General features: G+C 44.4%; 12 protein-coding genes across 12 annotated transcripts; 5 read left to right on the top strand and 7 right to left on the bottom strand.

Annotated features, from left to right (window-relative positions):
- Nucleotides 1-2,049: 2,049 nt before the first annotated feature.
- Nucleotides 2,050-3,144, top strand: PUMCH_004288 (uncharacterized protein; the record flags this gene model as incomplete). Its single annotated transcript, XM_063023229.1, has 1 exon — nucleotides 2,050-3,144. The coding sequence occupies one exon, from the start codon at nucleotides 2,050-2,052 to the stop codon at nucleotides 3,142-3,144; it is 1,095 nt and encodes a 364-aa protein (XP_062879299.1).
- Nucleotides 3,145-4,079: 935 nt separating this feature from the next.
- On the top strand, nucleotides 4,080-5,729 carry PUMCH_004287 (uncharacterized protein; the record flags this gene model as incomplete). Its single annotated transcript, XM_063023228.1, has 1 exon — nucleotides 4,080-5,729. The coding sequence occupies one exon, from the start codon at nucleotides 4,080-4,082 to the stop codon at nucleotides 5,727-5,729; it is 1,650 nt and encodes a 549-aa protein (XP_062879298.1).
- Nucleotides 5,730-5,921: 192 nt separating this feature from the next.
- On the bottom strand, nucleotides 5,922-6,731 carry PUMCH_004286 (uncharacterized protein; the record flags this gene model as incomplete). The annotated part of the gene is made up of 1 exon (XM_063023227.1): nucleotides 5,922-6,731. The coding sequence occupies one exon, from the start codon at nucleotides 6,729-6,731 to the stop codon at nucleotides 5,922-5,924; it is 810 nt and encodes a 269-aa protein (XP_062879297.1).
- A 581-nt stretch (nucleotides 6,732-7,312) lies between these two features.
- PUMCH_004285 (uncharacterized protein) lies at nucleotides 7,313-11,251 on the top strand (the record flags this gene model as incomplete). Its single annotated transcript, XM_063023226.1, has 1 exon — nucleotides 7,313-11,251. One exon carries the CDS (start codon nucleotides 7,313-7,315, stop codon nucleotides 11,249-11,251), a length of 3,939 nt encoding a protein of 1,312 aa, XP_062879296.1.
- A 21-nt stretch (nucleotides 11,252-11,272) lies between these two features.
- PUMCH_004284 (uncharacterized protein) lies at nucleotides 11,273-11,608 on the bottom strand (the record flags this gene model as incomplete). The annotated part of the gene is made up of 1 exon (XM_063023225.1): nucleotides 11,273-11,608. One exon carries the CDS (start codon nucleotides 11,606-11,608, stop codon nucleotides 11,273-11,275), a length of 336 nt encoding a protein of 111 aa, XP_062879295.1.
- Nucleotides 11,609-13,673: 2,065 nt separating this feature from the next.
- Nucleotides 13,674-14,816, top strand: PUMCH_004283 (uncharacterized protein; the record flags this gene model as incomplete). Its single annotated transcript, XM_063023224.1, has 1 exon — nucleotides 13,674-14,816. The coding sequence occupies one exon, from the start codon at nucleotides 13,674-13,676 to the stop codon at nucleotides 14,814-14,816; it is 1,143 nt and encodes a 380-aa protein (XP_062879294.1).
- Nucleotides 14,817-14,930: 114 nt separating this feature from the next.
- PUMCH_004282 (uncharacterized protein) lies at nucleotides 14,931-17,021 on the bottom strand (the record flags this gene model as incomplete). Its single annotated transcript, XM_063023223.1, has 1 exon — nucleotides 14,931-17,021. The coding sequence occupies one exon, from the start codon at nucleotides 17,019-17,021 to the stop codon at nucleotides 14,931-14,933; it is 2,091 nt and encodes a 696-aa protein (XP_062879293.1).
- Nucleotides 17,022-17,211: 190 nt separating this feature from the next.
- Nucleotides 17,212-17,721, bottom strand: PUMCH_004281 (uncharacterized protein; the record flags this gene model as incomplete). Its single annotated transcript, XM_063023222.1, has 1 exon — nucleotides 17,212-17,721. The coding sequence occupies one exon, from the start codon at nucleotides 17,719-17,721 to the stop codon at nucleotides 17,212-17,214; it is 510 nt and encodes a 169-aa protein (XP_062879292.1).
- A 1,397-nt stretch (nucleotides 17,722-19,118) lies between these two features.
- Nucleotides 19,119-21,521, top strand: PUMCH_004280 (uncharacterized protein; the record flags this gene model as incomplete). The annotated part of the gene is made up of 1 exon (XM_063023221.1): nucleotides 19,119-21,521. The coding sequence occupies one exon, from the start codon at nucleotides 19,119-19,121 to the stop codon at nucleotides 21,519-21,521; it is 2,403 nt and encodes an 800-aa protein (XP_062879291.1).
- Nucleotides 21,522-21,708: 187 nt separating this feature from the next.
- On the bottom strand, nucleotides 21,709-22,497 carry PUMCH_004279 (uncharacterized protein; the record flags this gene model as incomplete). The annotated part of the gene is made up of 1 exon (XM_063023220.1): nucleotides 21,709-22,497. One exon carries the CDS (start codon nucleotides 22,495-22,497, stop codon nucleotides 21,709-21,711), a length of 789 nt encoding a protein of 262 aa, XP_062879290.1.
- A 199-nt stretch (nucleotides 22,498-22,696) lies between these two features.
- On the bottom strand, nucleotides 22,697-24,892 carry PUMCH_004278 (uncharacterized protein; the record flags this gene model as incomplete). The annotated part of the gene is made up of 1 exon (XM_063023219.1): nucleotides 22,697-24,892. One exon carries the CDS (start codon nucleotides 24,890-24,892, stop codon nucleotides 22,697-22,699), a length of 2,196 nt encoding a protein of 731 aa, XP_062879289.1.
- Nucleotides 24,893-25,445: 553 nt separating this feature from the next.
- On the bottom strand, nucleotides 25,446-26,798 carry PUMCH_004277 (uncharacterized protein; the record flags this gene model as incomplete). The annotated part of the gene is made up of 1 exon (XM_063023218.1): nucleotides 25,446-26,798. One exon carries the CDS (start codon nucleotides 26,796-26,798, stop codon nucleotides 25,446-25,448), a length of 1,353 nt encoding a protein of 450 aa, XP_062879288.1.
- Nucleotides 26,799-26,917: the final 119 nt, after the last annotated feature.

Here is a 26,917-nt window from a genome sequence, read left to right as displayed (position 1 = left end):
TAAACCAAGACTGAGCTCTAATCTTTACTCAATAGGAGCCCAGTGTTTATGATCTAGAGCAACTTTTACAGGCGTGATATTGATACGTTCTCTAAATTTCAAAACGTAATCATGTCCCTAACCATTCTCATTCTGGATGAGCTTGGGATATTTGACTATCGTCGATCTAATGATATATACTTATATGGGTCTTCAGCGGGTTGACTATACTCCGATAATCAATAACTCATTGAAGCGAGGCTTTGGCCATCTAGCACTTCCACAAATTTGCAGACACTTGGGTTTTGTCATGTTTGTGTCAAAAGAGGAATCCATTCGCATTAAGTATGTTTGAACTCATGGACAATGTAATCTATTCGTATTGAGACGCTCTCCTTCCATGTCACTCAGCACAAACATGTGGCACTTCAAGGCTTCTGAGGTTCGCGGCAGACCCTGACTTACATACGCAAATGAAATCAAATACACAGTCAATTCATCATCGTTAAGTTGATATCGATTACCTTGAATGTTGACTGACTACTTGAAGATGTTCGACTTGCTATGTGCAGTAATTTGCAGCCATCATCTGAGGATGGTTTTTGAGGTAGTTACAGTCACATCTCAATTTGGGCTTTGCAAAGAAGATTTTCGTAATTTCTCGAGCATATTGTTTGCACTGCTCATCAGAGTGTGTTTCAAAACTGCGCGGAAATGATGTGTACAACATGATTCCAACCAAGGGGGTACATAGACAGGGATCAAGGACTACACTAGTTAAATTCAAAGCTTCTGCCATTTCAAAATCTGCGAGAATGTCCGCTAGAGAGTTACCAAAGCGGAATACCCGAAGATTTACGCCCAGAAAGATTCAATTTGGACCTCAAATCTGTGATACTCTATGAGGAGCTCAAATTTGCTTTTGGGCCTCTGAGTGATGTCCAAGCCAAACAAAAGAAGCGACGTGCTCAAGTTTCGCCCTCTCATCTTTGACGTGAATTCTGTAAGGTGATCATCTTTAAGTAGTTTTATTTTCTTGGCTGATCTTGTCGATCAGCCAATCGTGTTCTTGAGCTAGGATGGGAGCTAGATATAGTCTGATTCTCAGGAACAATTGCACGGGTGTAATACAAACAATTTGCTTCTGACCAGATGATCTTTCGATAAGTTTTCCTCATGCGCACCCTTTCTAATGTTCTAAAGGGCCTTAACACTCGAGAAAGGAAGATGAGAATTGGAGAAAAACAATATGAGAGATGATTACAATAAATCTCGAATTCCTTTACAACGTATTCCCACTATCTTTACCATCTGATGCTGTGCATCTTCAGGAACGAAAACTAGATGTCTGATACATGTGTATGTTACTCAGTGACTTGATCCTAATTGAGTACTGCAAAGAAAAGCTGGCGAAATTTCCGCCTATTACTCGGATATGATTTTTTGACTAGAACCAATGTACTTCAGACATCAAGCAGCCTACTGTGAAACTGAACGAACATTGATGCAGAGTGCGACACGATACAGACAAATGGAAAGACACCAGGGAAACAAAAAGAACAGAAAGCAAAGAGCACAAAGGAAAAACGAAAGAAAAAAAACATAAACGAAAACAAAAACAGAAACAAAAAGCAGAACATGAAAAACTCAGAGAAAAAATGCCGAAAGATATCCCCTAAATTTGCAGCCAATTTCCCCTTGTCTCCTTTTCCCGTTACAAGTCCATTCGGTCCTTCCGGATTATCCTGGATCTCTGCAGGCCAAATCTCCTAGAAGGCTCCCGCACATGTACCATGGATACCAGTTCCAACCAGCAAATCAAATAATAAATTATCGAGTCCAATTCCTCAACATCGAAAACCAACTCCCAAAGCACCTCTGTCTTTTTTGCAATTACCCCACTATCCATCGCCTTTTCCCCGCTTATTGGCCCGCACCCGGCCTCCGGCGCCGACGCGCGCACACCGCTGATTGGCAGGTCCTGCAAGAAATCTTTTCCCAGCTTCTCCCATCCCCGTCCACTACATCTTCCAACCTCTAGTACCCACCTCTTCCAGCCAAAACACCACCATGTTCAGCCAAGTCGCCAAGAGATCTGTTGCCCCCAAGTTCGTCAGATCATACATCGCGGGCCAATTCACCGGAGCCAAGAAGGCTAACGGCAAATACACCGTCACCATGATCGAGGGTGACGGTATTGGTGTGGAGATTTCCAAGGCCGTCAAGGAGATCTACGCTGCCGCCGACGTGCCAGTCGAGTGGGAGGATGTTGACGTGACTCCTCTTTTGATCAACGGCAAGACCACCTTGCCTCAAGAGGCCGTGGACTCTGTCAACAGAAACTTGGTCGCCTTGAAGGGTCCATTGGCTACTCCTGTCGGAAAGGGTCACACTTCCATGAACTTGACCTTGAGAAGAACCTTCAACTTGTTCGCCAACGTCAGACCATGTAAGTCTATTGTTGGTTACAAGACCCCTTACGAGAACGTCGACACCGTGTTGATTAGAGAGAACACCGAGGGTGAGTACTCTGGTATTGAGCACACCATTGTTCCAGGTGTTGTCCAGTCCATCAAGTTGATCACCAAGCCTGCTTCCGAGAAGGTTATCCGTTACGGTTTCGAGTACGCCAAGAGCATCAACAAGCCTCACATTGTCATTGTCCACAAGGCTTCCATCATGAAGTTGTCCGACGGTTTGTTCGTCGAGACCGCCAAGGAGGTCGCCAAGGAGTACCCTGACGTTAAGTTGTCCTTCGAGTTGTTGGACAACACCTCCTTGAAGTTGACCCAAGACCCATCCGAGTACAAGGACGTTGTCATGGTCATGCCTAACTTGTACGGTGACATCATGTCCGACTTGTCTTCCGGTTTGATCGGTGGTTTGGGTTTGACCCCATCCGGTAACATGGGTAACAAGGTCTCTATCTTCGAGGCTGTCCATGGTTCTGCTCCAGACATTGCCGGCAAGGGTTTGGCTAACCCAACCGCCTTGTTGTTGTCCTCTTGTATGATGTTGAGACACATGTCCTTGAACGCTGACGCTGACAAGATCGAGAACGCCGTCTTGAAGACCATTGCTTCTGGTCCTGCCAACAGAACCGGTGACTTGAAGGGTACTGCCACCACCCAGCACTTCACCGAGCAAGTTATTGCCAACTTGTAAGAATAGCGCATCGACTAAATATTCACAATATACAGATATCATAGAGAAATTTATGTGAGCTCCTGCTACGTGTAGGGCTATAGACATACATGTATATGTGCCATTGGAGCATCAATACAAAAAAAACGTTTCATTATCAAAATCTTTCAAATCATCTCTTACATAAAAGCCACCGCTTATCAAATTAATAATATTACTCCTGGTTAAGTTTCCATGAGAAAACTATAATAGAACAATTTTCACAGCACCTCCCGTTCTAATCGAGCTGCCGCCTCACAATGACGTTTCGGAACGCAATCACCAAATTCATTTTTGAATCGGAACTTATCTTCATCCGTAGACGTGCAAACACCCCGCTTCTATAAAACCAAACCCCCCTCCCCCACAAATAACACCATTTATCGGAGTTTAACTGGTACTTGGTATCTATCTTCTGACATCGGGGATTAGCCATCGCGCAGCACCATCCATCACCATACTGCATGTGGCCCTGTTCTGCGATGTACGATCCGGAAATAAGGCCTTATATAGAGTTCTCTGTCTCTTTTGCCCACTTGGGAGATCAATCCAAGTATCATTTCATGGTTGGCTCATCGTGCAAAATGATGTTCTTTAATTGGTCACATGCTGCACGGAATCTCGGGAAGCCGAAGCCAAAGAGCCGAATTTCCATTTATATTTGCAGATTATCCCACTTCTATTGGGAAGAATAATTCATTTAGTTAAGCGTCTATTGAGAGAATTTGGTGCAACTGACCCTGCTTATCACCTACATACTAGCTCCAGAGATACACCCACCTACATATTGGCTACCTACATACTAGCTACTACCAACAACAAATTTCACCTCCAAATACCAATTCCAAGCAACGTTTTCTGTACTATTCAACGTCAATTGTATCCTCCCTTTCCCCTCTTGACTTCTAAATCAGAAAATGTCCACGATCCATGTTGCGAGAGACTCTCACAAGCATCCAGAGAAATACAGAATCAACACCCAAGATGCAAGAAACATTCTCCTTCCCGGAGCCGACTTCGTAGATAATGCGAACTTGCCAGAAATCCACTCCAACCTGGACGTGGCCATTATCGGTGCAGGCTACGGTGGGTTGGCTGCAGCGTTGATGTGTAAGAAGAAATACAGCGATAAGACATTCACGGTGTTTGAAAAGCACGCTTCGTGGGGCGGAACATGGTGGGCCAATACGTATCCGGGATGTGCCAGTGACATTCCTGCGTTGTGGTATTCCATTTTTGACGAGCTATGTGATAATTGGAGTGACTTAAGACCTCCTCAGTACGAAATCGAGGAATACATCTTGGCCGTGGTGAAGAAGTACAATTTGCTGAAAAACTCGAGGTTCGAGACTGCAGTGAAAGTATTGCGCTATGACGACGCGTCTGGGATGTGGACCATTACTGCAACCAACGTCAAAACGGGCCAAAGATACGTCCACACTGCGAAGGCTGTCCTTCTTTGTCTTGGTGGCTTAGTGTACCCTAACCCAGTGAATGTGCCCGGTCTTGAAGACAAGTTCAAGGGCTCTTTTATGCATTCTGCATTGTTCGATCACTCTGTAGATTTCAAAGATAAGAATGTTGTTGTTATTGGCAATGGATGCTCTGCCGCCCAGCTCATTCCGGCTCTCATGGATGACAAAGAGGTGAAAACAGTTACGCAGCTCTTCCGCTCGAAACACTGGATCATGCCACCTCTTCCTCCAATCCTCTATACCATCTACAAGCTCATGTCGAAAACACGCTTCACTCTAGTGCTTTACAGATGGATCGTGGCGATGGGAGCAGAGACAAGAATGCCAATGTACTTTGGAAAAGGTTTAGTTGCACGTCTCATGAGATATATTAACACCAAAATGGCAACACACTATATCACGTCTACAGCTCCTAAGAAGTTCCACAAAATGCTCCTTCCCTCTTACAAAATTGGCTGCAAGAGATTAATTTTTGACTACCACTACATTCCCTCGTTGAACAATCCTAAATTTGACATGTCCGACAGCCCGATCAAAGAGATCACCGAGAATAAAGTCATCTTGAACGATGGCCGCGAGATTGATGCAGACATAATTGTTGCATGCACCGGTTATGATATTCGTAGAGTCGTGTCCTCTTGTCAAGTCATTGGAAGAAACGGAATTGACTTGAAGGCACTTTGGGATAGAGAAGGAATAACCGCTTTCAAAACGTCCATGGTTCGTGACATGCCTAACCTTTTTTTTATTGGAGGTCCCAATTCTGCCACTGGTCACTCTTCGGTTGTCACTGCGATTGAGAATTCAGTGGCATTATCGCAAAGAGCTTTGAAAGAGGTTTTAGCCGGACGTTCGAAATCTGTTACCGTCAAGACCAGCGCATACTACAAATGGTTCGAGACGGTCCAGGATACTCTCAAAAACGCAGTTTTTGGAAGCAAGCTCGGTGGATGTGTTTCTTGGTATACTGAAGACGGAGTCAATTCAACAAGTTATCACAGAGGTCAGTTCCAATTCTGGTATGACCTGAGGTTTGGCAGTCTACGTGATTTAGTTTATGAGCCCATTAATGGCCACCAGAAAATAGATTAGATATGGTTTGATGGATCCAGTATTTTGTAAATTGCATATGACCGAATGAACAGTATTTATGATGAGTTAGTAGGAAACGGATTTGAACTGAAGCTCAATTGTTCACATGTTCAGTACATAATAAGAGGAGAAACCCTTACAAAGGCTAGTATTTCTAGTATTGTTGTTTCATTTTTTTGTCTAGTTACATTCTCAAGCATCAACTTCCATAGCTTCTGGTTTGTTAAATTCAATAACCGTCTCCTCAACGTCCACTATCTCCCTAATGCTCTCCCTAAGAATGGCAGTGGTACCACGAGGGAATTTGTATGAGCGCTCCTTAGGTGCTCTGACATTAGGAGTCAAGTAGTTACGGAGTAGCTCAGCATCCTTGCCGACCTCCATCACACAAACGTCAACGTTAGAACCGGAACCCAAGTCATTCCAGATACCCGACTCAATAGCCTCTGCACATAACAGAACAGCCTCGTCACGAGTCATGTTTGGCTTCCATTTGGTTTCCAACACGGCCATGGCAGCCAAGGATCCAGAACCAAGAGACTGGTACTCGCCAATATCGGTGGATCCATGTGCTTGTACAGACATCAAGTGTGCACCGGTAGGATCTACACCAGCACAAATCAAGTAAGCACCCAAGTGACCTTGATACTTGAACAAGTGCTGTTTCAACATGGTCAAAGCCGTGATGACTCTAGGTTGGCGGTCGTTCCACATGCCATGAAGCTCCAAGTTCAGCGCAATTAACTGAGTAACCATCTCTGTGTCGGCAGCAGTACCTGCGCCCGCGCACCAAATTCTAGGCGCCAATCTGTGTAGTTTCTCACAGTTTTTATCGGCCACAATGTTGCCTGCGGTGGCTCTGGTATCGGCGGCAATGACAACACCGCCATTGAATTTGCATCCGACGATTGTTGTACCGGTGGAAGTAGCCTTGGGCTGGGCATGGCCCTTGGCACATATATACTGGTTTCTCTGATAGTTGTCAAATGAAAGACCGGCCATTATGTGTAGTGGGATGGGTATGTGCTAGACTATGAGCGATGAAGGTATTCGATTGGTAAATAAGAGGATGTATCAATTGACTAGAACCTGTTTGCGTATGGTCCTTCTGTGATGGGTACTAGTGTAGCAGTAGTGGTATATAGTGTGGTAGTAGGTGGCGCCGATGAAAAGTGGAGGTGCGGGAAGAAATGAGGAACAAATAAATGAGGGAAAACAAAGTTTCGAATCGGGGAGTGGAGTTATTTTTTTACCCCGCTATTCCAAAAATAAATTTATATTTTATATATAAAGGGGATGAGAATTCCACCAGCATCGTTTTTTCTACACCGCCTGTTTCTCCTACCCTTGATCCATGTTTACCTATGGAAGTTTCAACCGCCATTTATCACACTTGTACATACATAGCCTAAATAAGGGGAAAGCACCGAATAATTCTTGGCTCGGAATATATAAAGCGAGCAATTCCCTCCATTTTATTTCTCAAAGTTTCAAATTGGCGACTGCGTCTGCGCATCGAGCGTCTACACTAGCTTTGTTCATTTTAGATACCACCTGATTCAGACCTAAAGCGCCCCGCAGAGATGGAGGATTTCACTTTCATAGAACCGGCACAGGTCAGGGTTCTAGTGGTTCCAGTTGGAGGGATCGGGCCGCTCTTCGAAAAGCAGTTACAAGCGCTTCGAACTGCCACCAATATCCGTTTGGTCGATGTCTCGCCAATACCGTCCAAAAGGTTCAATCCGCAACAAAATAGTCAGAACAAGATCTTTCTTCGTTTCACAACCTCGTATCCCGATCCCGATTCTGCATACCTAAGTGATTTCGAGCCCTTCAGACGAACCCTAGTAGTGGTGGGTCTTGCATTACACGATGACTATTCTGATCGGGCTACCGCTGAGCTCCGGGAGAAATATCCCGCCGCAATTACCCACAATTGCGTCTTTTTCAAGGCCCCAACTGCTGTAAGCCCACGGAAAGACTGCTTCTTCATGACAGGAGAGGCAGAGCGCATCATTACTTCCATAGAAACCATTCTCTGTGGAGTGACACACAATTTCTTGGTCTCTCTTAATGAATTTGCCTCCGATAATGAGAACATCACGCTACGATCTCCCATTGCCTCGATAGACGGAACCTTGCTTACAAGACGAATTCAACAAGCGCAAAAACGCTTGAGCACTTCGATTAAAGCACCACTCAATGCTAATCAATCACTCGCGCCAAACAAAAAAGACTTCAAAATCAAATCGCTGCAAAAGCAAAGTGGAAGACATGCTAAAATTATGGGTAACTTCTATCTTCTAGCTGGTTGTACTAGTGAAGCCATTCAGTACTTTACAGATGCCATAATCAACACGAAAAAATCTGAAGACTATCTCTGGCTTGCCAGTGCGCTTGAAGGCTTAGCTGTTGCAACCCTGATTTTGCAATATCTCGGTCACCCGTACCCTGCTCCCAACACCATGCTATCAATCGCTCTACAGCTTCCGAAAAGCAGGGTTTACAATGCGGGATTGACACAGAACAGAAAATCCACCGAGTCGACTGCTTCTCGCCAAAGTAACGCTTACCTGTCTCCTCGAAATTCCATGGCCAGCAGTGCAAGTTACGCGATGAGTTCTTTGGCTGGTATTAATGCAGATTTCGGCAAATATCAGCCCCTTGAATATGTGCTTTTGCTTTGTCTGAGAGCCTGTCACTACTACCAGCAAAGTACCTCTGACCTTGAAGACTGCGTACCCGATATTGTCTACATAGACTCACTTCTTCGTTCAATCGATTTTATGCAAAAATCATACTTGGCTGGTGAAGATGGACTCGATATCGTGATGAAAGGTGTTCTCAATGGAGTTGAAGTGTCTACATCCCCAGAGACTCTGAGCGAATTGGTGAGCCGTGAATCCATTGTCCAGGAAATTTACCGTGTCTTCAATTTGGATTTGGATAAACTCGAAATATCGCAAATTTGCCGTGTCTATTGGAAGATCATATCCGTGTATGACTCCTTAGGATTCCACAGAAGACAGGGTTTTGTACTTCGCCAATTTCTCTCATATTTATCGCAGGTTTCATTTCAGAGCGAAACTCCTGAAAACGTACACATTGATATTAATGCAACTATGTTGCTTCTCATTAATCAAATCCTACGAATTTATCACGTTTGCGAGTCCTCAAAATTACAACGGTCAACGACCGCCGAACAAATATCGACCTGGTCTGTCTTACAGCTCCGTGTATTGAAAGTGTGCTTTGAAACAGCGGAATCGATTCAAAACTTCGAATTATGTTCAAAAATAGGAGTGTTGATATTGAAAAGCTATCTGCATTGCCTCACTAAAGAAGATCAGTTGAGTCTAAAGGATAAACTCAACTGGTTCATACTGAATATTCATAGTGATAATTCAGGTATCACCATACCTTTTCCGGATCCCTTTTTGGTTCGAGATGTCATTTTTAAACCAGACACAAGAGAGCTTCTACTGCCATTTCCGGCAGATGCTGAAGATAAGACAGATGAGCCTGTTTTCAATCCTTATGCCAAGAAAAGTGCGAGTGGAATGGACATGTCGAGAGTTTTATGTGTGAATGACATTGTGACTTTACGGATTCTGCTTCAGAATTGTTTTTGCTTTGACTTTTCGATCCAAAGCATTGACATTTTAGCAGCCGACGACTTCAAAGTTGATATTGTTCAGGGCCACGCTAGAGTTTTGGGCTCAGATTTCTCACAAAGCACTTCCTCCGGCAAAGCAGAGTTCTGGAAGGAGGGGGCCGTCGCTGTGAACAATTCTCAGATATTCAGCAGCGATAATAACAGAGAGACCCTTCGAATCCCAGCTAAGTCAATTACAACCATCGAGATCCAGGTGAAACCTCTCCAAGTAGGTGCTTTAAAAATCCGCCAATTTTTGATCGGGATAGACCAATTTGGTCCCCAAACATTTTCTATCGTGGACAAGGAAAAGATACCAAAATCAAACAAAATAAAATACCATGGTTTAATCGGAAACCCGGAAACCAATCTTCTCGATGAAATTATATTAGATCTAACTGGTAGCGATTCTTGCGATCGTTTGCTTGGGGAGACTTTTGAGCTCAATGTGATACCAACACAGCCTCTGTTGTCTTTGATAGACAATCTGATTAATAATGGATGGCTAATGCTTCTTGAAGGCGAGCGTCAAAAATGCCACATTGATCTATGTAACACATCCAATGATAAAGTCAATTACCTCTCTTTTTCGCCTTGGGACACATCGATTGAGACCATTACCTCGAGGTTGAGCGCAAAGGTGGAGAGGATAGGAGCAGAGGATGTACATGAGTTGGAATGGCAGCTCATGAAACGTAAAGCCCTATTTATCACAAACAAAGACGAAATTGCTGAGAAGTATTCAAACATATCACCGGGTGAGGTGATGAAAATCAAATTCGATGTTTTTGGAAAAAGAGCTGTTAAAGAAATGCGTCTTATCCTAGAATATGGTTTGAAGGATGAAACCGACATTCAAAAGGGTTTTGTTAAGACGTTGAAGGTGCCTTTTAAGGTGTCTGTCCACAGATCCATTGAGGTGATCTCCTGTGATGTAATTCCTCTCCTTCCAGCCTCACTAGATGAACTTCCAAAATCCCGAACGAAGGGATGTGCAAGAAAGCATTTGGAAGATCTTGTTGATTTCCTTGTGAAACTCAAATCTCGTGAAGATGATACAAAGAGCTTTTGCCTACTTGTCATAGACTTACGCAACTGCTGGAGAGAGAGGCTTCATGCCAATCTTAAGTTTCAAGTAACGCCGTCAGCGGAGTTCCAAATAGGTGCTAACATTGACTCTGAGCACACAACAAGGTTCTTAATCCCTGTCAAACGTGCTAGTCAAGGTGTTGAATTCTACTCAAATCCAATCCCGTCCTTGCGAGGTAAACAGTTTATCAAAAATTCTGATTTGACCGAGGAGCAAGAGGCCCAGGAGAGGCTTTCGTTTTGGCTTCGATGTGGAATACTTGACAACCTTTCTGGAGAATGGACAACTGTTGACTGTCAGCAGAAGCGCTCTGGTGAGATTGACATGCGGAGAATCAGGCTCACACCTTCGCTGATCAAAGCCTTGAGCCAGGAGCCTGTCCTGATGCTGCACCAATTCTCAACTCAAGATGATTCGAAGAACATCCCTCGTGCCATGGACAACTGCTATGATTTACAAAGCAACACATTTTATAAACTCGAGACTACGATCACGAACAACACAACACAACCCATCTCTGGTATGGTTAGGTATGTTCCAATTCCAGTGAACGCCGTCACTAAGCGGGATTTGTCCATCGAGAAGAAGATCTTGTACACCGGTGTGCTTCAACGTCACATTGGCGCAAATCCCATCGAGCCTGGAAAATCCACCACTATTTCGCTAGGCTTTTTGATCTTAGAAAAAGGGTCCTACGAATGGGGATGCATATTTGACCCGAATGCAAACGCCGCTAGCACCATCGATAGGGAGCCATTGTATTTGCAGGTCAAGTGATGTGCTGTTGTCTCAAATCATTCATTTCCTATTTACATTCATTTGTGTGCTGTCCAATTTGAAAGGCAAAGGCTGTGCGCCCTCGGCCTGTAGCTTTTCGATATACTTCTGTCTGCGGTTGTCATTGTAACGCTTCTCTTGAAAGTATTGATACCAAGAGGCAACGCAGTCCTTTTCGAAAGTTGCCCTTTCCTTGCCACAATTGGATTCAACATTTGCCTTCTCATTTGGATCCAAGGAGTTATCGATCTTGTTTGCATCTAGACATTGGAAGAACACATCGCGTGCCTCCCAACATACTTTTCTTTGTGACTTGTTTGGCGGATCAACCACCTTTTCTTTGGAGAAAAGACCCATTCTACTCTGATTAATACTAAGGGTAGGCTCTGAGATATGAGTAAAGTGTCTTGTGTGCAGACTTGCTAATTAACATGATAGGTTGATATTTAGAGGAAACCTCATAATTGGTCAAATAGATTCCATGGTAAAGTGTGATTTTTTCGAATAAAGTATTAATTCGTACGTTACTGTTCCGGAGGGAAAATAGAGTACTTTCAACGCAGTAGTTGCAATCTTTCTAAACACCTAAACATATTGACAAAGTTGACAAAATATCATGTCTAGAAAGATTGAGATTATCGAAAAGCAGCTCAGGAACTTAATTCTTCCGCTTTTTAATATTTTGTATGGAACCGTCCTGCGGAAGAATTGTGGCTAGCACTAACAAAGGAAGTAAAGGAATAGAGTATCTGCCAGGTAAAAATTAATCTCAATAAGCCCGATGTCGTTAAACTTATGTATGCCTTCTTCTAAGTTTATGCACTCGGTTGCACAAGGTCGGAGGTTCTAACTTGTTAATCAAACGAGGAGTTTTACCAATCAAAGAACGATCCTCTAAATGCACAATTGCAATACACAGTAGAGATAAGCCGAGGGCCTCTTTACATGTGTCAATTGAGATTGAATCCGATCGCAAATAGAATTTACTAAAGCTCAATCCGAGCTTGTCTTGAGTGCCGCCCACTTCACCTTAGTGTCATTCACATTTTTATTTGACAATACAACTACAAACAAAACCGTCTCTATTCTTGTCTCAGTCTGGCAGCATCAAGCCGGGCGCGATGTTCTTCCATTTTCATCCTTAGCATTATGGATACACTAGGACCGCCGCCTACGGTCCACAAAAAATCCACTAAGAAGAAAGTGCATGGTAAAAATAGAGAGCTCTGGAAGATGCGCGCTATGTATCTATCGCCTCTAGAAATATGCATTGCAGCAATTGACAATCAGAAATGAGAGGAAATCTCTTATATTTATCAGTACCTAATATGCGTGTAATACCCATGGAAGACTGGACAGCGACGCCACTGTAGTGTAGTGGTGATACTTTATTTTCAATTCTTAATTTGATAATGGGTAACTTTTGTTCTAGCAGCTAACCATTATTTGACATTGAATTATCGTAAGTTCAAATTACTTATCGATATATGATTGATGTCTTGGGCCTGATTATGGACAAGATTCTGAGAAGAATGTCGACTTTGCTTTCAGATTAAAATAAATCGAAATTCGGAGTCAATTTTAAACAAATCTTCACTGTAAATATTTTATTTGTTCTACGTAAACGTTAATCTATCTGTCTTTGTTACGAAGGCTAGTTATGAATGACAATAACCCAGTCAAGAGCGATGATCAGGTGAGTTCTACAGAATTCAAATTTAACATGGCTTCGCATCTAAATTACGCAACCTTTTCACTTTCTCTTTGTTCTGTCCGGCCGGTGCCCTCAAGATAATATACTGAGTATCGCTCTAGCTCTAATGAATCAGAACAGACTTGATGACGTCAACGCTGATTTGCGATCCCTAGGGATTATATATCATTGTCATGAATAGCCAATGACAGAGATCACTTAGTCTCTCTAGAGTTTGTCCTAACGTGCTTTGCAAAGCAAGAGTAATGACAACACAATCTGCTCATTTTAGCAAGTCTACACATCTATTCCATTGAACAAATCATCAAAAATGGATCATCTCATACTTCCGGTTCCATCTATCCAGCACATATCTCGAGACTCACCACCTACTCTATCATGGTCGACTCGATTTCAAATCCCCGACGGAAACAAAAAAAAAGAAATTAAAGAAACTACGAAGGATTGAGTATTCAAGTTTCCGATATCATCCATCTTCCAAGAAATTCCTGACTCATTACGTGCAACCCCGGCATCTGAGATGTGGGGGACATCTCATCTCATCGAGATGCCGCATTGCACGCCAAAAAGCCGTGCAGTAGTAGCTGGATATACAAGCCAAACCCCGATTTTCTAGGTTTCGCGGCTGTCACTCCAGAAAGTATTTAAGCTTCTGGGTTGCTTCGATAAACCAAGATTGCATATTCATCCACTTTGGGAAAATAAAAAATGCCCCTCAGCCGTCCTTGTTCTGAATGCTTTGACGTTCATGAAGATGTCAAAGACCTCCACCATCCTGTCTTCACAGTGAAGTTCAGACTGAACTCGGTAGCGACACTCGATTCGATTTCGAGTGTGGGCTCTGTCAAGCTTCCTCAAATCAAGGTTCTTGGCACTGGAGGAACAATTGCTGCCAAAGGTTCTACTGCTTTCCAGACAGCAGGCTACCATGTAGATTTGACCATTGAGGACTTGATCTCGTCCATTCCTGATCTTTCACAGACATGTGACTTGCAGTTCGAGCAGGTGTGCAACCTTGACTCCAAGGAAATTACCAACACCGAGCTTTTGCAATTGAGAAACAAGGTCCAGGAGGCCATTTATCAGTACGATGGTGTTGTCATCACCCACGGAACCGACTCTTGTGAAGAGACTTCGTTCTTTTTGGACTCCACCATTGATACCCTCGGCAAGCCCGTTGTTATCTGTGGCTCTATGAGACCATCCACATCTGTCTCTGCTGATGGTCCCTCTAATTTATACCAGGCATGTGTGGTTGCCTCGCACAAGGCCAGTTGGGGGAGAGGTATTTTGGTCACTCTCAACGACAAAATCGGTTCCGGTTACTATATTTCTAAGACCGATGCCAACTCCTTAGATACGTTCAAATCCTTGGGTTCAGGATACTTGGGTAACTTCGTCAACGGAGAGGTCCACTACTACTTCCCACCACAAAGACCTACCGGTTTGCGCTACTTCCAACTTCCACTTGGCTTTGCTGGGCCCCTTTCTAATGTCATGATTTTCTACGCTCATCAAGGTTTCACTGCAGACATTGTGAAATTGGCAGTTGCAAACATGAACGTACATGGTATTGTCATTGCAACTATGGGCTCCGGTTCTCTTCCTGATGCTTCGAATGCTGCGCTTGGTGATCTTTCAGCCCAGAAACACTTGCCCATAATCTACTGTAAGCGTTCTACAGATGGTATGGTTCCTATCGGCTCCATGCCTAAATCAAATAATTCTTTCCTCGTTGCGGGCGGCTATTTGAACCCACAAAAGGCAAGAATTCTCCTTCAATTGTGTCTCCACGAAAACATGGATATACGGCTGATCCGTAGGGTGTTCTCTGGAGTTTACGGTGGTTAATTGCCCTCCCTTACATTTTAGAATAAGCTGAATTAATATTGATTATTAATTTAAATGATAGAAGAAAAATGAACTAGGTCATTGCTAAATAAAGATAATATGATCTTGGTAATCTTACTTGTAGGCCTTCTCGACTTGGGACTTGTATGCTTCCAAAATCTTCTTTCTTTGCAACTTCTGTGCCGAAGTAACAAATCCGTTCTGTGGTGTCCACTCGTCATCAACAAGAACAACATTTTGAAGGAGTTCAATACCCTTCAAGCCTTGTGCCTTACCAGTTGCCAACAACGAGTCGAGGAAAAGCTTGACGACCTTTTTGTCATCGTAAAAGTCACTGAGCTCTTTGCTCTTCAATTGGTCAGCGGTAGCCACTCCCTTGTCGATCAACAAATGACGGAAATGTTGCTCGTTAGGAAGAATCATTGCGACTGGCTTGACCTTGTTTTGGTCAGCATAGACACAAATGTTCAAAACCAAAGAGTTAGATCTGTAGGTAGATTCCAATTTTTCCAATGCAATGTATTCACCATTAGCGGTTTTGACCAAGTTCTTTTTACGGTCGATAATTTTCAATGCACCATTTGGAGCCCATTCACCGATGTCACCAGTTTTGAACCAACCATCGTCGGTGAATGAGTCCTTTGTCTCCTTCTCGTTCTTGTAGTATTGAGAGGTGATTGCACCACCGGACAACCAGATTTCACCTTGGTTGTTCTTAGCGTAGTATCCAGCGTCAGCAACATCGACCAACTTACAAGTCACACTACCAACAAGAGTACCAGCCACGCCTTGCTCGAAGTGCTTAAGTTCAACGACAGTTGCATTGGCACATGTTTCAGTCAAACCATAACCGATCAACATAGGACAAAGCAAAGTAGTGATGAACTCTTGAGTGTCTCTCGAAATTGGAGAACCACCGTTCAAGACCAAACGCAATTGACCACCAGTGGCAGCTTTGACCTTTCTGAACACGATGTCAAATGCAGAAGAGCCAGGGATGTGGTAGTTGCTCATGGCGGACTTGAGTCTGTAAGAAGTCCAGAAGATTTTTTGGACAATGTATGGCAATTGAAGGACCTTCGCGAGAATACCCTTACGGACAGATTCCCACACGGAGGCAACTCCGACCATCACAGTTGGCTTGAACTCGGACAAATCAGAGTTACAGTTCTTACAAGATACGTCAGTCAAAGTCTTGACATTGGCGTAACCGAGACAGCCACCCCACCAGAAAGAGATCAACTCAAAGACCATCTCGAAAATATGGGCCAATGGCAAGAAGGCGATGATACGGTCGGTGGGCTTGACCAAGTCCTTGCCTGCGTTTGTCGACACACCACCAATGGCAGCGACAATATTAGCATGGGTAATGACAACACCCTTGGGGTCACCAGTGGAACCGGAAGTGTACATGATACAAGCGTAGTCGGAAGGCTTGGCCTTGCCCTGGATTTCAGCCTTAGACTGTTCACCGAGCTTTAAGATGTCGCTGTAGGAGAAGAACTTGATGTCGGGACGAACCTCCAAAATCTTTTTCTTAGCAGCCTCGGCGTTGCTGTAGAGCTTGCCCTCTTCTCTCTTGTCATCGGGGTTAATGTCCTCGCTGTGAATAATGTATCTGATGTGAGGAGCCTTCTGCAAAGGCTTGACCAAAGTGCCCAAAAGAGCATTGTCGGTGAAGATGGCGTTGGACTCGGTGGAGACAAGCGAATGGGTCAAGCCTTGCTCGCCCAAGGTGTCGTAGGCAGTCACAATGGAAATGTTCTGGAAGGCAGCAGCCAAGAAGGTCTTCATCCATTTGTGGGAAGTGGACGCATAGATATGCAACTTGTCGGTCTGGTTGGGCTTCAAGCCAATCTCCGCAAGACCCTTGGAAAGGGCCTTGATGGCAACTAGGGTCTCCTTGAAGGTGCTGTATTTGTAGGAGGAGTACTCGTAGAAGGTCCAGTTCTTCTCGACCTGTTGCTCCTCGCCATCCACAACCTTGGTGATGGTCTTCTTCTCGTTGTGGACCTCGAGCAAGTCACGCCATCCCATGCAGTTTCTGCTGGAGTGCTTGGCCACGCACTCCTCGATGTACTCGGGAAGCGTGGTGGCAGACATGTCTGCGGGTCTTTCGAGGGCGCCATTCTTTTGCGACGCTTTTCTACGGGGGGCGGTCTCGCCCGGTTTGGCCTCGCCGACAAGAACGGTTAACGGAGCCATTGTTCAATTGAGCTATGAAGTGGGATAGAGGTGGGTGGGGGGAAAAAGGGTGGCAACGAATACACTCAGGGTCGGAAGAACAGTGATCCAGGAGCCGACGAAGGTGCGATAAGATTAAAGGGCGCGATGTGTGCTTTAGAGCAAATGGAGTATCTTCAGCCGGAACACGAATTGAGGCAGCAGCTACGACCTAAACGTTGATGAGGTGATACGCAAACACACAGTGGACGTAAAGAAAAAAGAAGGGTGTGTGCAACGCAGGGCTTACGCAGGTCCTAAATAGGCAAGCTGGGTGGAGCAAGCCTGACGGTGTTGGGCACTGAAGACACAGTACATTAGCGATATGGCGGTGCAGTGTTTGCCTGCAGCACCGCACCACTGTGATTTGTATCACTTTCCGGATTGGTGCAAGAGAGGGTTTTACGGCCCAGGGCCGGGTTCTGTCGTCAGGGCATGAGGTAATTTGGGTCGGGGCAAGTGTTTGTGTGGTTCGAATCTGAAGAAAATGTCTGTTTTTTACAGTTTTGGCCTCTGTCCATTCTGTCTTGCGCGTACACTCTGGGGCCCAGTAGGGTGGCTGGGCTCCCATTTGGCTTTTGCGCATGTGGCTGCAAATCAGCGCTGGGCTGCAGGACCCAAGAACAAACCGTGGATCAAACGTCACATTTGCGGACAGACAGTTGAGATGTGAAAACGTCATTCTTGTGACGACGGCATGATTTGATTATTTTTTTCATTTCTTCCGTTGTGTTTGTGAGCTTGAGGCCGTGTGTCTGCGGCTTCTTCCTGGCCTTCCCCTCAACGTTCTAGTCCTAGCTTTAGTGTCTCTCCCTGGCACCATGCGCCAAGTAGAGCGCGTAAATGCAAATGTGTCTTGGAAGTCCAGTCATGTGTGGACAAACGGCCATTGTGGGGAAAACGCCAATATTTTCACTAGAATTGGTGGTCATGGTGGTGACGGGAAAATATTCACGGCGGATCAGCTCCGTTATGATTCCCGCGGCGGTCTTATCTGGTGTGTGGTACCTGCTTCTGTAGGTGCATCGAATAACTGCAAGTTGACGCACCGGCGCCTAAAGGTGGCCGAATGTGCGTCTGCATTGTGTTCAGGCAGGTTTTGGGTTTTTTTCGGCAGAACATTTGCAACCAAAAGGAAGGTGTGTGGTTCAATTGCATGGTTGTTTTCGTTGAGAGGCAAAAGGTTTTGTTCATTTTGGTGTATGTTTTGAAAGTACATTGTCTGGTGTTTTAAGAATGATGGACCGGGTTGAGACCAGAGCGAAACATCCGTGCAAATGTCCGGAATTTTTCTCAACACAAAACGATTCTTGGTCGATACCGTGGAATTGAGATAGTTTTTTGGCTAGTGCATGCAAATGCATCACCTCGGCGCAGATAAGACTTGTGTCTCATATGCTCCTACAATGGACATGCGCATCCCGTAGATCATACGGCTGTTGGAAGAGAAAGGCTGAACGGATGAGTGTGACTTTTTTTTCTGAAAACAGAAGGGCTAAATCGGATGGGATATGATCGGAGGCTTGTACGGTATGCCTCTTGTGATAGGAGAATGATAGTTCTTCTAGAGGTAGGAATGTTCTCCATACAATCCACTGCATTTGGTTCTTCTATTTTATTTGTATCAAAATCACTTTTCGAGAGCCATAAACTAATTCCCATCTGGCTGACGTTGTAGCGTTGATACATTCATCTGATCATTGCAGGCAAACATGCTTTCACCTAATTAAATAACAGACAAAAATCTTGATTGAATTAAATGCTTTGAACAAAACGCTATCAGAGCCACCTCAAGTTATCGATTGGCCTTCCTTTTAGTCACTTGATTGTTGGTGGGCACATCACCTGTAACTGCCCAAAAGGCGAGCACTGCTACTTGAAATAAAAAAATACCACAGCCTCAAAACCTTCCATATTTTCCTATCTTTATTTATCAATTCATCGCCTTCGGGGTTCATCTTCCCAGAACCACATTTCATATTGTCTCACTTCAATGCACACCTCTTGTACGTATATTCCTCACTTTAGAAGTACATTCAATAACCACAAAATATCCATCTATCCCATGTGTAGCTAATCATGACGAATACAAACTCTCCTCTCTTCACAATAAGACATTCGCTGCCGCCAAAACCTCCCTACCAAATCCCCAAAGCTACCTATGAGGACAACACATACATCGACTGGATGAAAGAAGCCATCCAGCCTCCAAGCGGCTCGCTAAAAAAGTGGTCTGTGTTAGTTTTGATGGCAATTGCTGTTGGATACATGACTGTGGTCATCGACTTGTTTTCGGCGGGACTCAATGACTTCAAGATCGGTATATGTTTCTCCAAACTAGATCGATGGTCGCTTTTGAGTCCTTATCTGACATGTCCGTCGGAGGACTGGTATTCTTGGCTGCGTCTTTTAGCTGGCGATCTGAGTGAAAAATCTTGGCTCTCTTTCTTGATAGACTTACCTATCTACATTGTGTCTGGCAGTATATTCATTCTAGCAGCAGGATACTTGACTTACAAAAAAGCGCCCCTCGCGAAACAAAGTGGTATTCCTGAAATCAAACTTATTGTAGCTGGTCTCAATTACCATACATCAACATACTTGGGAACACAGGCCTTGTTTGTTAAAGCTGCGGGTCTAGTGATGGTTGTAGCGTCTGGTCTTTGGCTTGGTAAAGAAGGACCTTTGGCGCATGTAGCATGCTCTATTTTATCGGCTTTGTTTGATCGTATATATGGTAAGGATGGCTCGGAGGGCCTTCGAAGAGAGCTCTTGGTGGCTGCAACAGCCACGGGTATCGCGGTTGCATTCAACTCTCCTATAGGCGGAGTCCTCTTCGTCTCCGAATTGCTTCAGTCTTATTTTTCTCCCATGAAAATTATGTGGAATTCGTTTGTTGCTGCAACAATTGCATTGGTCGTTGTGTTTGGGTCAAAAGCTTTCACGGAGGGAACGAACTTCCATGAGGGAAACCTATTCGAAGTGCTGTTTGGTAACTTCAGTTGGCTTTTCACTGAGACGCTCCCCTTCATCTTTCTTGGGTTGGCCGGTGGGCTTTTCGGCCATGTGTATACCCAGCTCTACCTCAAGTTCGAAAATAAGCAAACCAAAAATCGGGTCTGGAACATCTTTTCTTCCATGTCGGGTCTTCTGCAAACAAATATTCGATATGTGGAAATCCTAGTGGTTGCCATGGTAACGTCGTTATTCACATTCCCACTTTCAATGTCTAAAATGTCCTTGGAGGCTTACCTCAAACTTCTATTCACAGATTGCCCCGTCGAAGAAGTATCCACCTTGTCGCAGGCGACAAATTTCATGTGTGATTCATCTCTGGCTATAACAGGCTTGAAGCTATCGTACATATTCATTGGAGGATTTGTCCTATCTGCCTATTCCTATGGCCTTTCCCTTCCCGGTGGTATCCTCATGCCATCTCTAGTCCTCGGAGGAACATTGGGAAGGTTGGTTGGAATTCTTTCTCGGGCAATACAGAGCAAGATTAACCCCTCCTTTCTAGCAACATGTACTGCTAAGTCTTGTATCGTTTCCCCTTCTGCATATGCCGTTGTTGGCGCTGCTGCGTTTATGACTGGTATCACAAAACTCACTGTTGCTGTGGTGGTGATTATTTTCGAGCTCACCGGTGCTTTGACATACGTTGTCCCGATTATGGTTGCAGTTATGACCGCAAAGGTTTTCAATGACTGGCTCAGCGAACACAATATCTACGACGCCTGGATTGTGAATGATTTCAATACAAAGGACAGTGCTGAATTGTCAGAGTACAATCTGGGAAAGGGAGATGGGCTCTTGAAGTTTGGGCCTATGACATCTGAGTTCAAAGCAGCACTTCCCGATATCCTGGTTTCAAAAACAATGGTTCCCACCAATAGGCTACGTTGTATTTTTCTCTACCCAGAGGCCCCATATTCTCTCCCTGAATTGTATGCTTACCTTTCTGATGATTGTCATGAAGGATATCCTGTTATTGCAAACGAACACGATTTTACTCTCTTTGGTTATGTCACCAAGAAAACAATCTATGAATCGATCGTTAGAACAGTGGGCAGCTCCCAACCACTGGCGCTTCTTGTTTCTTTTCGTACTAAGATTCCTGAGCAAATGATTGGAAGACAGCAAGACTATGAGAAGGACATTCAAGGAAGATACGAGGGTGTTGATCTGATCTTGTTGGATCTTGAGCCAACTGCATTGAGTGCCCATAGCAAAACCTCGCTTAAACAGGTCGTTGAAATCTTTGACAGGCTACAACTCAATTCTTTAATGATCAATGAGTATGGCAACACTACTAAACTAAGTGGTTTCGTTGATCGTTTCATTTTGGCACGCTTGGTTCACAACAAGTTTGTTTCGTTGCAACATGAGCATGAATCCGAATATTTAAATGGCTACGGTGAAGAAGAAACGGAGTTCTTTCATCATCGACGTGACAGGGAAAGCATTGAGCTCATATCGTAATAACTAAAAGCCCCGTATATCTATCACAAAAGAATAAACGAAGCATTGCATTATCAATTTTGACAAAAGTATGATGAAGAATCAGCGAAGGTGTTGTCTAGCCAGCGTATCACGACATTGCCGCTACAAAAATGAAACAAATTATATGTAATGTATATTAGATTTCAAGCTAAAAGTGCCTGGTAATTTACAAACCAGATTGAGCTCTTCTTCTGTCACGCTCCTCGGTGATAGACAACTTGATACCCTTACCCTTTGGCAAGGAGACGTATGGCTTACCAGCCTCGGTACCGATGACGAAGACGTTAGAAAGTCTGGTGACGAAAGAGTTGTCCAATTGATCCTTGATGTGGACCAAGTCGAAACCACCCTCGTGCTTCTCTCTGTGGGTGATAACACCAATTCTACCCATGTTCTTACCACCAGTGACCATGACCAATTTACCGGTGTCGAACTTGATGAAGTCGGTGATCTTACCAGTAGCCAAGTCGATCTTGACAGTGTCGTTAGCCTTGATCAATGGGTCTGGGTATCTGATAGTTCTACCGTCGTGGGTGACAACGTATGGAATACCTCTCTTACCCAAAGCGATCTTCTTGACCTTACCCAACTTGTAGGAAGCCTCCTCAGCGGTGATTCTGTGGACAGTGAATCTACCCTTGACGTCGTAGACCAATCTGAAGCTCTCGTTGGTAGCCTCCAAGGTGATGACATCCATGAAACCAGCTGGGAAGGTAGAGTCAGTTCTGACCTTACCGTCGACCTTGACGTGCTCTTGCATCAAGATAGCCTTGACCTCTCTACCGTTCAAAGCATACTTCAATCTGTTTCTCAAGAAAACGATCAAAGGCAAGGACTCTCTCAACTTGTGAGGACCAGCAGATGGTCTTGGGGCGTAGGTGCCGGACAATTTGTCCAACATCCAGTGGGATGGTGCTGCCAATCTCTTGAGATGCTTCTTTGGTCCTCTACCCATTTTGTACGAGTTTTTAGTTAGGTAAGTAAGAAGGGAAAATTTTCAAACCAAGTGATAGAGTGCGACTGCGACTGCCAGAGTGAGGCTTGCATATAGCTGCGACCATGTCTAGGGCAACAACCCCGTATCACGTGATATGGTATCCTGAGACACCAAAACTCAAAAGGAAGTGAAGTGCTGAAAATGAATTGCTGTAAATTCATTTATTCCAAAACCATGTTTTTGGCATCTTTTTAATTGTGGCCTCAAGTTGTTCGTTCTCAATGGTAAGGTTGTTAAATTGTTCATCCAAGTTAGCAAAACGCTCTGCCTCACGGGCATTCTGTTGTAGTAAATCTTGAATTTTAGTTTCAATGTCCTGTGGAATATTGTCTTTTTCTTCGTTCAATTTGGATTCCAATTCCTGAATGGCGTTCTCCATTTTGGCCACCTCATGTTTCAATTCATCTATATCGCCGAGTACTTCAGGAAGAATGACCTTCTTGTCGACAAGCTCTTGGACAACATTGATGTGTTGGTAATTGAGGGTGAACAATTCTGACTCGTAACCCTTGATTTCGTGGCGTAGCTCCCCACTTTGCTCTTTGAGTTTCTCAATTTCTGTAGCTCGTCCATCGTCCTCGGCGCATAACTGTTCAAACTCAGCTTTGTAACGGGCTAGGTCGATAGGAGATATTTCTACAAGCATCGAGTCTTGCATAAATTCATCAAGTTTGTAGTAAGGCGTCGTTTTGGATGACGGACGTCTTGTTAATAGTGGAAATCTCCTGGCTTCCAGGGCCTCTGCTTGCACAAACTCCTCGCTCACGTAAATGTTGAACAAATTGAGCTTGAGAAAGTCTAGAAGTGCATCGAAATTGAGTCGAAGTAAGCTTGTTTCGTTGCGAAGCATCAAATCTATCGCCAACTTGATCAAAGCCTCGGTGCCTTGAGTGATGATGACATCAAAAATACGCAATACAACGTCAAGGGGAAATTTGTAGCTGAAAAACGTAAGAAACCACTGCGAAGCATACATCAGTGAGCGGACGCCCTGTCTTAGTAAGTGATTGAACAAAAGAGGCAGCTTCTGCTCAAGTAAGCGGTCAAACTGGTGAAGCAATAAATGCAATCCTCTCATTTCGGGGCAGAAAAGCTCGCGAAGTTCATATTCCTTCATGAGTGTGACAAGCAAACAAAAGCATTCGCTCTCTGTCATGTTCATAATTAAAGGCACCGCGATGAAAACCATGCCTTGAGTGTAACCCACGTCTGGGTCGAAATTGGAGTATGCTTTGATGACATTGAACAATTCACCAGCCTTATCGACGGCCTCAACATTGGTGTAGAATGATGTACGTGTGAGATCGCGTTTGATGGCCTTCTCGTGAACAGACTCTTCAGTTTTGAGGTGCATGTAGAGCTCTTCCATCACTACACTCTTAGATCTAGCCACTGATTGCCATACAATTCCACGAAACTCTTTTGGAATACCTTTTGCAACAGCTTCAAGAAGCTCAGGCTGTTCGTTCTCAACAACGTCCTGATAGTTTTCCACCACGCGGGTCCAGAAGTCCCAATCAATGGGTCCGCCCACAAGTTCGGCGGGCATATGATCAAGTGTAGATCTTATTTCCTTGAATGTATTCTTTATACTACGGATACCCGTGGTAATTGCCTCCTGTTGAGCCCTGTCTTTGCTTCCAAACCTGGAGGAAATCTCGAGTTGTTTTGATTGCAACAAGGAGGATGCACTCATGGGAGGCGGCGGAACATTAGACAAATTAGAGTTGATGGCCAATTTGAGGTGGTTACGGGCCGGAAGAGTAGTCTTTTGAGTAGGCGTGCTTAGGCTGATTCCATCAATGGAAGAGTTTAAGTTTCTCATGAGCTCCTCAGGCTGAGGATCAGCTTCGTCACTAAGGACTTCAGTCGAGGTCTCCTTGGTCTCAGCCGGAGTATCGGCAGTATCATCAACTGTGAGCTTTGTGTTGTCTTCTACAATGGCAGATGCTTCTTCAGCCACAGATCCGTGGACGACGGCACTATTTTCATTCGGGGAACTAGAACTCAATTGATCATCTTTGGCTTTTATTTCAGTCTTTTGCTCTTCTTCGTCTAGTGCTGCCTCTGCCTCTGCTTCTTCATAAACGCTTTCGTTGTCAGATTCTTTGAGAGAATGGGTGGATTGAACTTCAACGTCTGCAGCAATACCATCCTCTTCTAGTATCGACTTATCGGTCTCGCTTTTGGACTCGTCTACTTGTGCATCTGTGGCCTTTGAAGCTGGATCTGATTGGTTGTCTTCGCTGGGACTTTGTGCGTGGCTATTGAGATTTTGTTCTTGGGATGTTGCGTCCTCACTGAGAACAGGGTTTGTGGTGCTCTTCGAGTCGCTCGTTTCTGTATCAGTCATAATTGTATACGCTTTTGTGGTGAATGGGGAGATGCGTAAATAGATATGTTGGAAGTAGTCACTTTGTGTAAGAGTGCATAAAGCTAATCAACAATATGGGGACGAGTTTGGCCTAGAATACGAGAAGTGGAATTATGAAGGACGATTGGTACTTGACAGAATTCTAGATTATATTTTACTGCTCCTTTTTTTAATATTGGTGATGATCTATAAATGTATGGGTTTATTGTTGAATTGCCGTTGGTTGGTCCATTACTTTGACGTCTGATAGCCCTTCACAGAGCGATGTTTGACGGATTGGGATATGTACTGTCCCACTAAGTCACATAAACAAAGAGCCAACTGCTATAATATGTAAATTTAGTTCGGAGCATCGATTCCAGTAGAGAAAATAAATAAGAGCAAATGCCCGGTTAAATTGAATGTCTACAGCTAAATAGTTAGGTACTAAATTGAAATCAATGAACGGTTCTGAAGAAATGAATAGATGCCACAGGAAACGGGGAGATTATGAACAACTCACTAGGAGTCTAAGATGGATGGTTGATGAAGTTTATGCCCAGCAGTAATTGTCTTCGGCAAACATGATTGGCCCCTGGCTGGGTACGATATTGCCCAAATGCATGGGCAGCATGTTGCCAGGCAGGTTCTTCTCAAATTCGCTGGAAGAGGTCTCGAGAGACAAAACATTTGAATCTGAGTCCTCGGATTGAGAGCTGGACTCCACTGAGGACAGGTAGTAGCTGCTCAAAATGTCGCTCTCTGAAACGGACGACACATTCGTAAAGCGATCAAGGTCGGCGGCCTCCTGGGCAAAATCCTCGTAGATAACTCCGCTACAAATATTCTTTTCGCGCAAGAGAATTTGTAATCTTTCGCGATCACAATTTGGAAAGTAAACTCTTATGATACCCTCGGATGAGACGTATCTTAGTGGAAGCTCTCCCAAATCACTGAGTTGAGAAATGTCGTTCTGTAGTTGTGCCAAATGACGCTCAAAGTGTTTCAAATTGGCCTGTAATTCTGCAAGGATGTCTGCAGACATCATAGTTTTCTCGGGGATCAACACAAGTGGCTGGAGCTTGAAATCAACGTAGCATCCCTCAGCTACAGTTGAAGCCTCGTTAGCCAAAACACGGACCATGTCATGGAAGCCTTGCGTCAACAGCGCATTTAGGCGGAGAGATGTGGATGTTATGGTGTTAGCAGCAGCGGTGACGCCTGAGTTAAATCTGGTGGTTTTCTTGGATAATTCACGGTAGATATTCCACAAACGAACACGAGGCTCGAATTCATTCTGGGCGCACTTGGATCTCTTCTTCAAGATCTGAGTAAGGGTGGGGAGTCTGTAGTGCGATAAGAACTTCTGCAGGCGGAACTGAGATTGCGACGAGAATTTCTTGAACATGATTGACTGGTTGATCTTGGACCAGGTCCATTGGTTGAAATTCATGCGACTGTATGTGGAATAGAATCTAGTGTTGTGGTAGAGGAAGCCTGTAGAGGCAAGCTTATTACCATACACGGAAATGGCAAGGGTCTGGAATGTGGAGCGGCCAAACAATGCGGAGGCTGGGAAGCGAGCAGGCCTACCGAGGTACAGCTGCAAGACCTTACCCAGATCTAAGCGACGGGTTGGAGCACCATTGGGAACAGAGCTCAGAGGAACGGAACAGATCAAATGAGTCAAGCATGGAAGAAGGTTCGTCCAATGACAAGATCTATTACATTCATCCTTGCCCCGAGGCATGGCGTATTGAGCAGGAACGGGGATGCGGACCGGCTGGGGCATCGGATTCACGTTCCTGCTCAAGTTCTCGAGATTCTTCTCGAGTCTCCGCACCGTCTGGCGGATTTTCTTGGAAACCACTCTCTTCAAGTTGTTGACATTTGGGATGGAAGACATCGTGCAAATATGTTTATATAAATAGACGAATATGACCCTAAACAAGAGCGGCGGCCTGTGGTGAGAACAGGGGTCCTACTTAGGGAACGAAGAAAAAAAGAACTGGGATTGGCGGCTCG

Source organism: Australozyma saopauloensis, chromosome 5, assembly GCF_035610405.1.
Source record: "Australozyma saopauloensis chromosome 5, complete sequence".
Taxonomy (NCBI): domain Eukaryota; kingdom Fungi; phylum Ascomycota; class Pichiomycetes; order Serinales; family Metschnikowiaceae; genus Australozyma; species Australozyma saopauloensis.
Note: the sequence above shows the minus strand (reverse complement) of the source record. Positions and strands in the feature narration are given on the sequence as shown.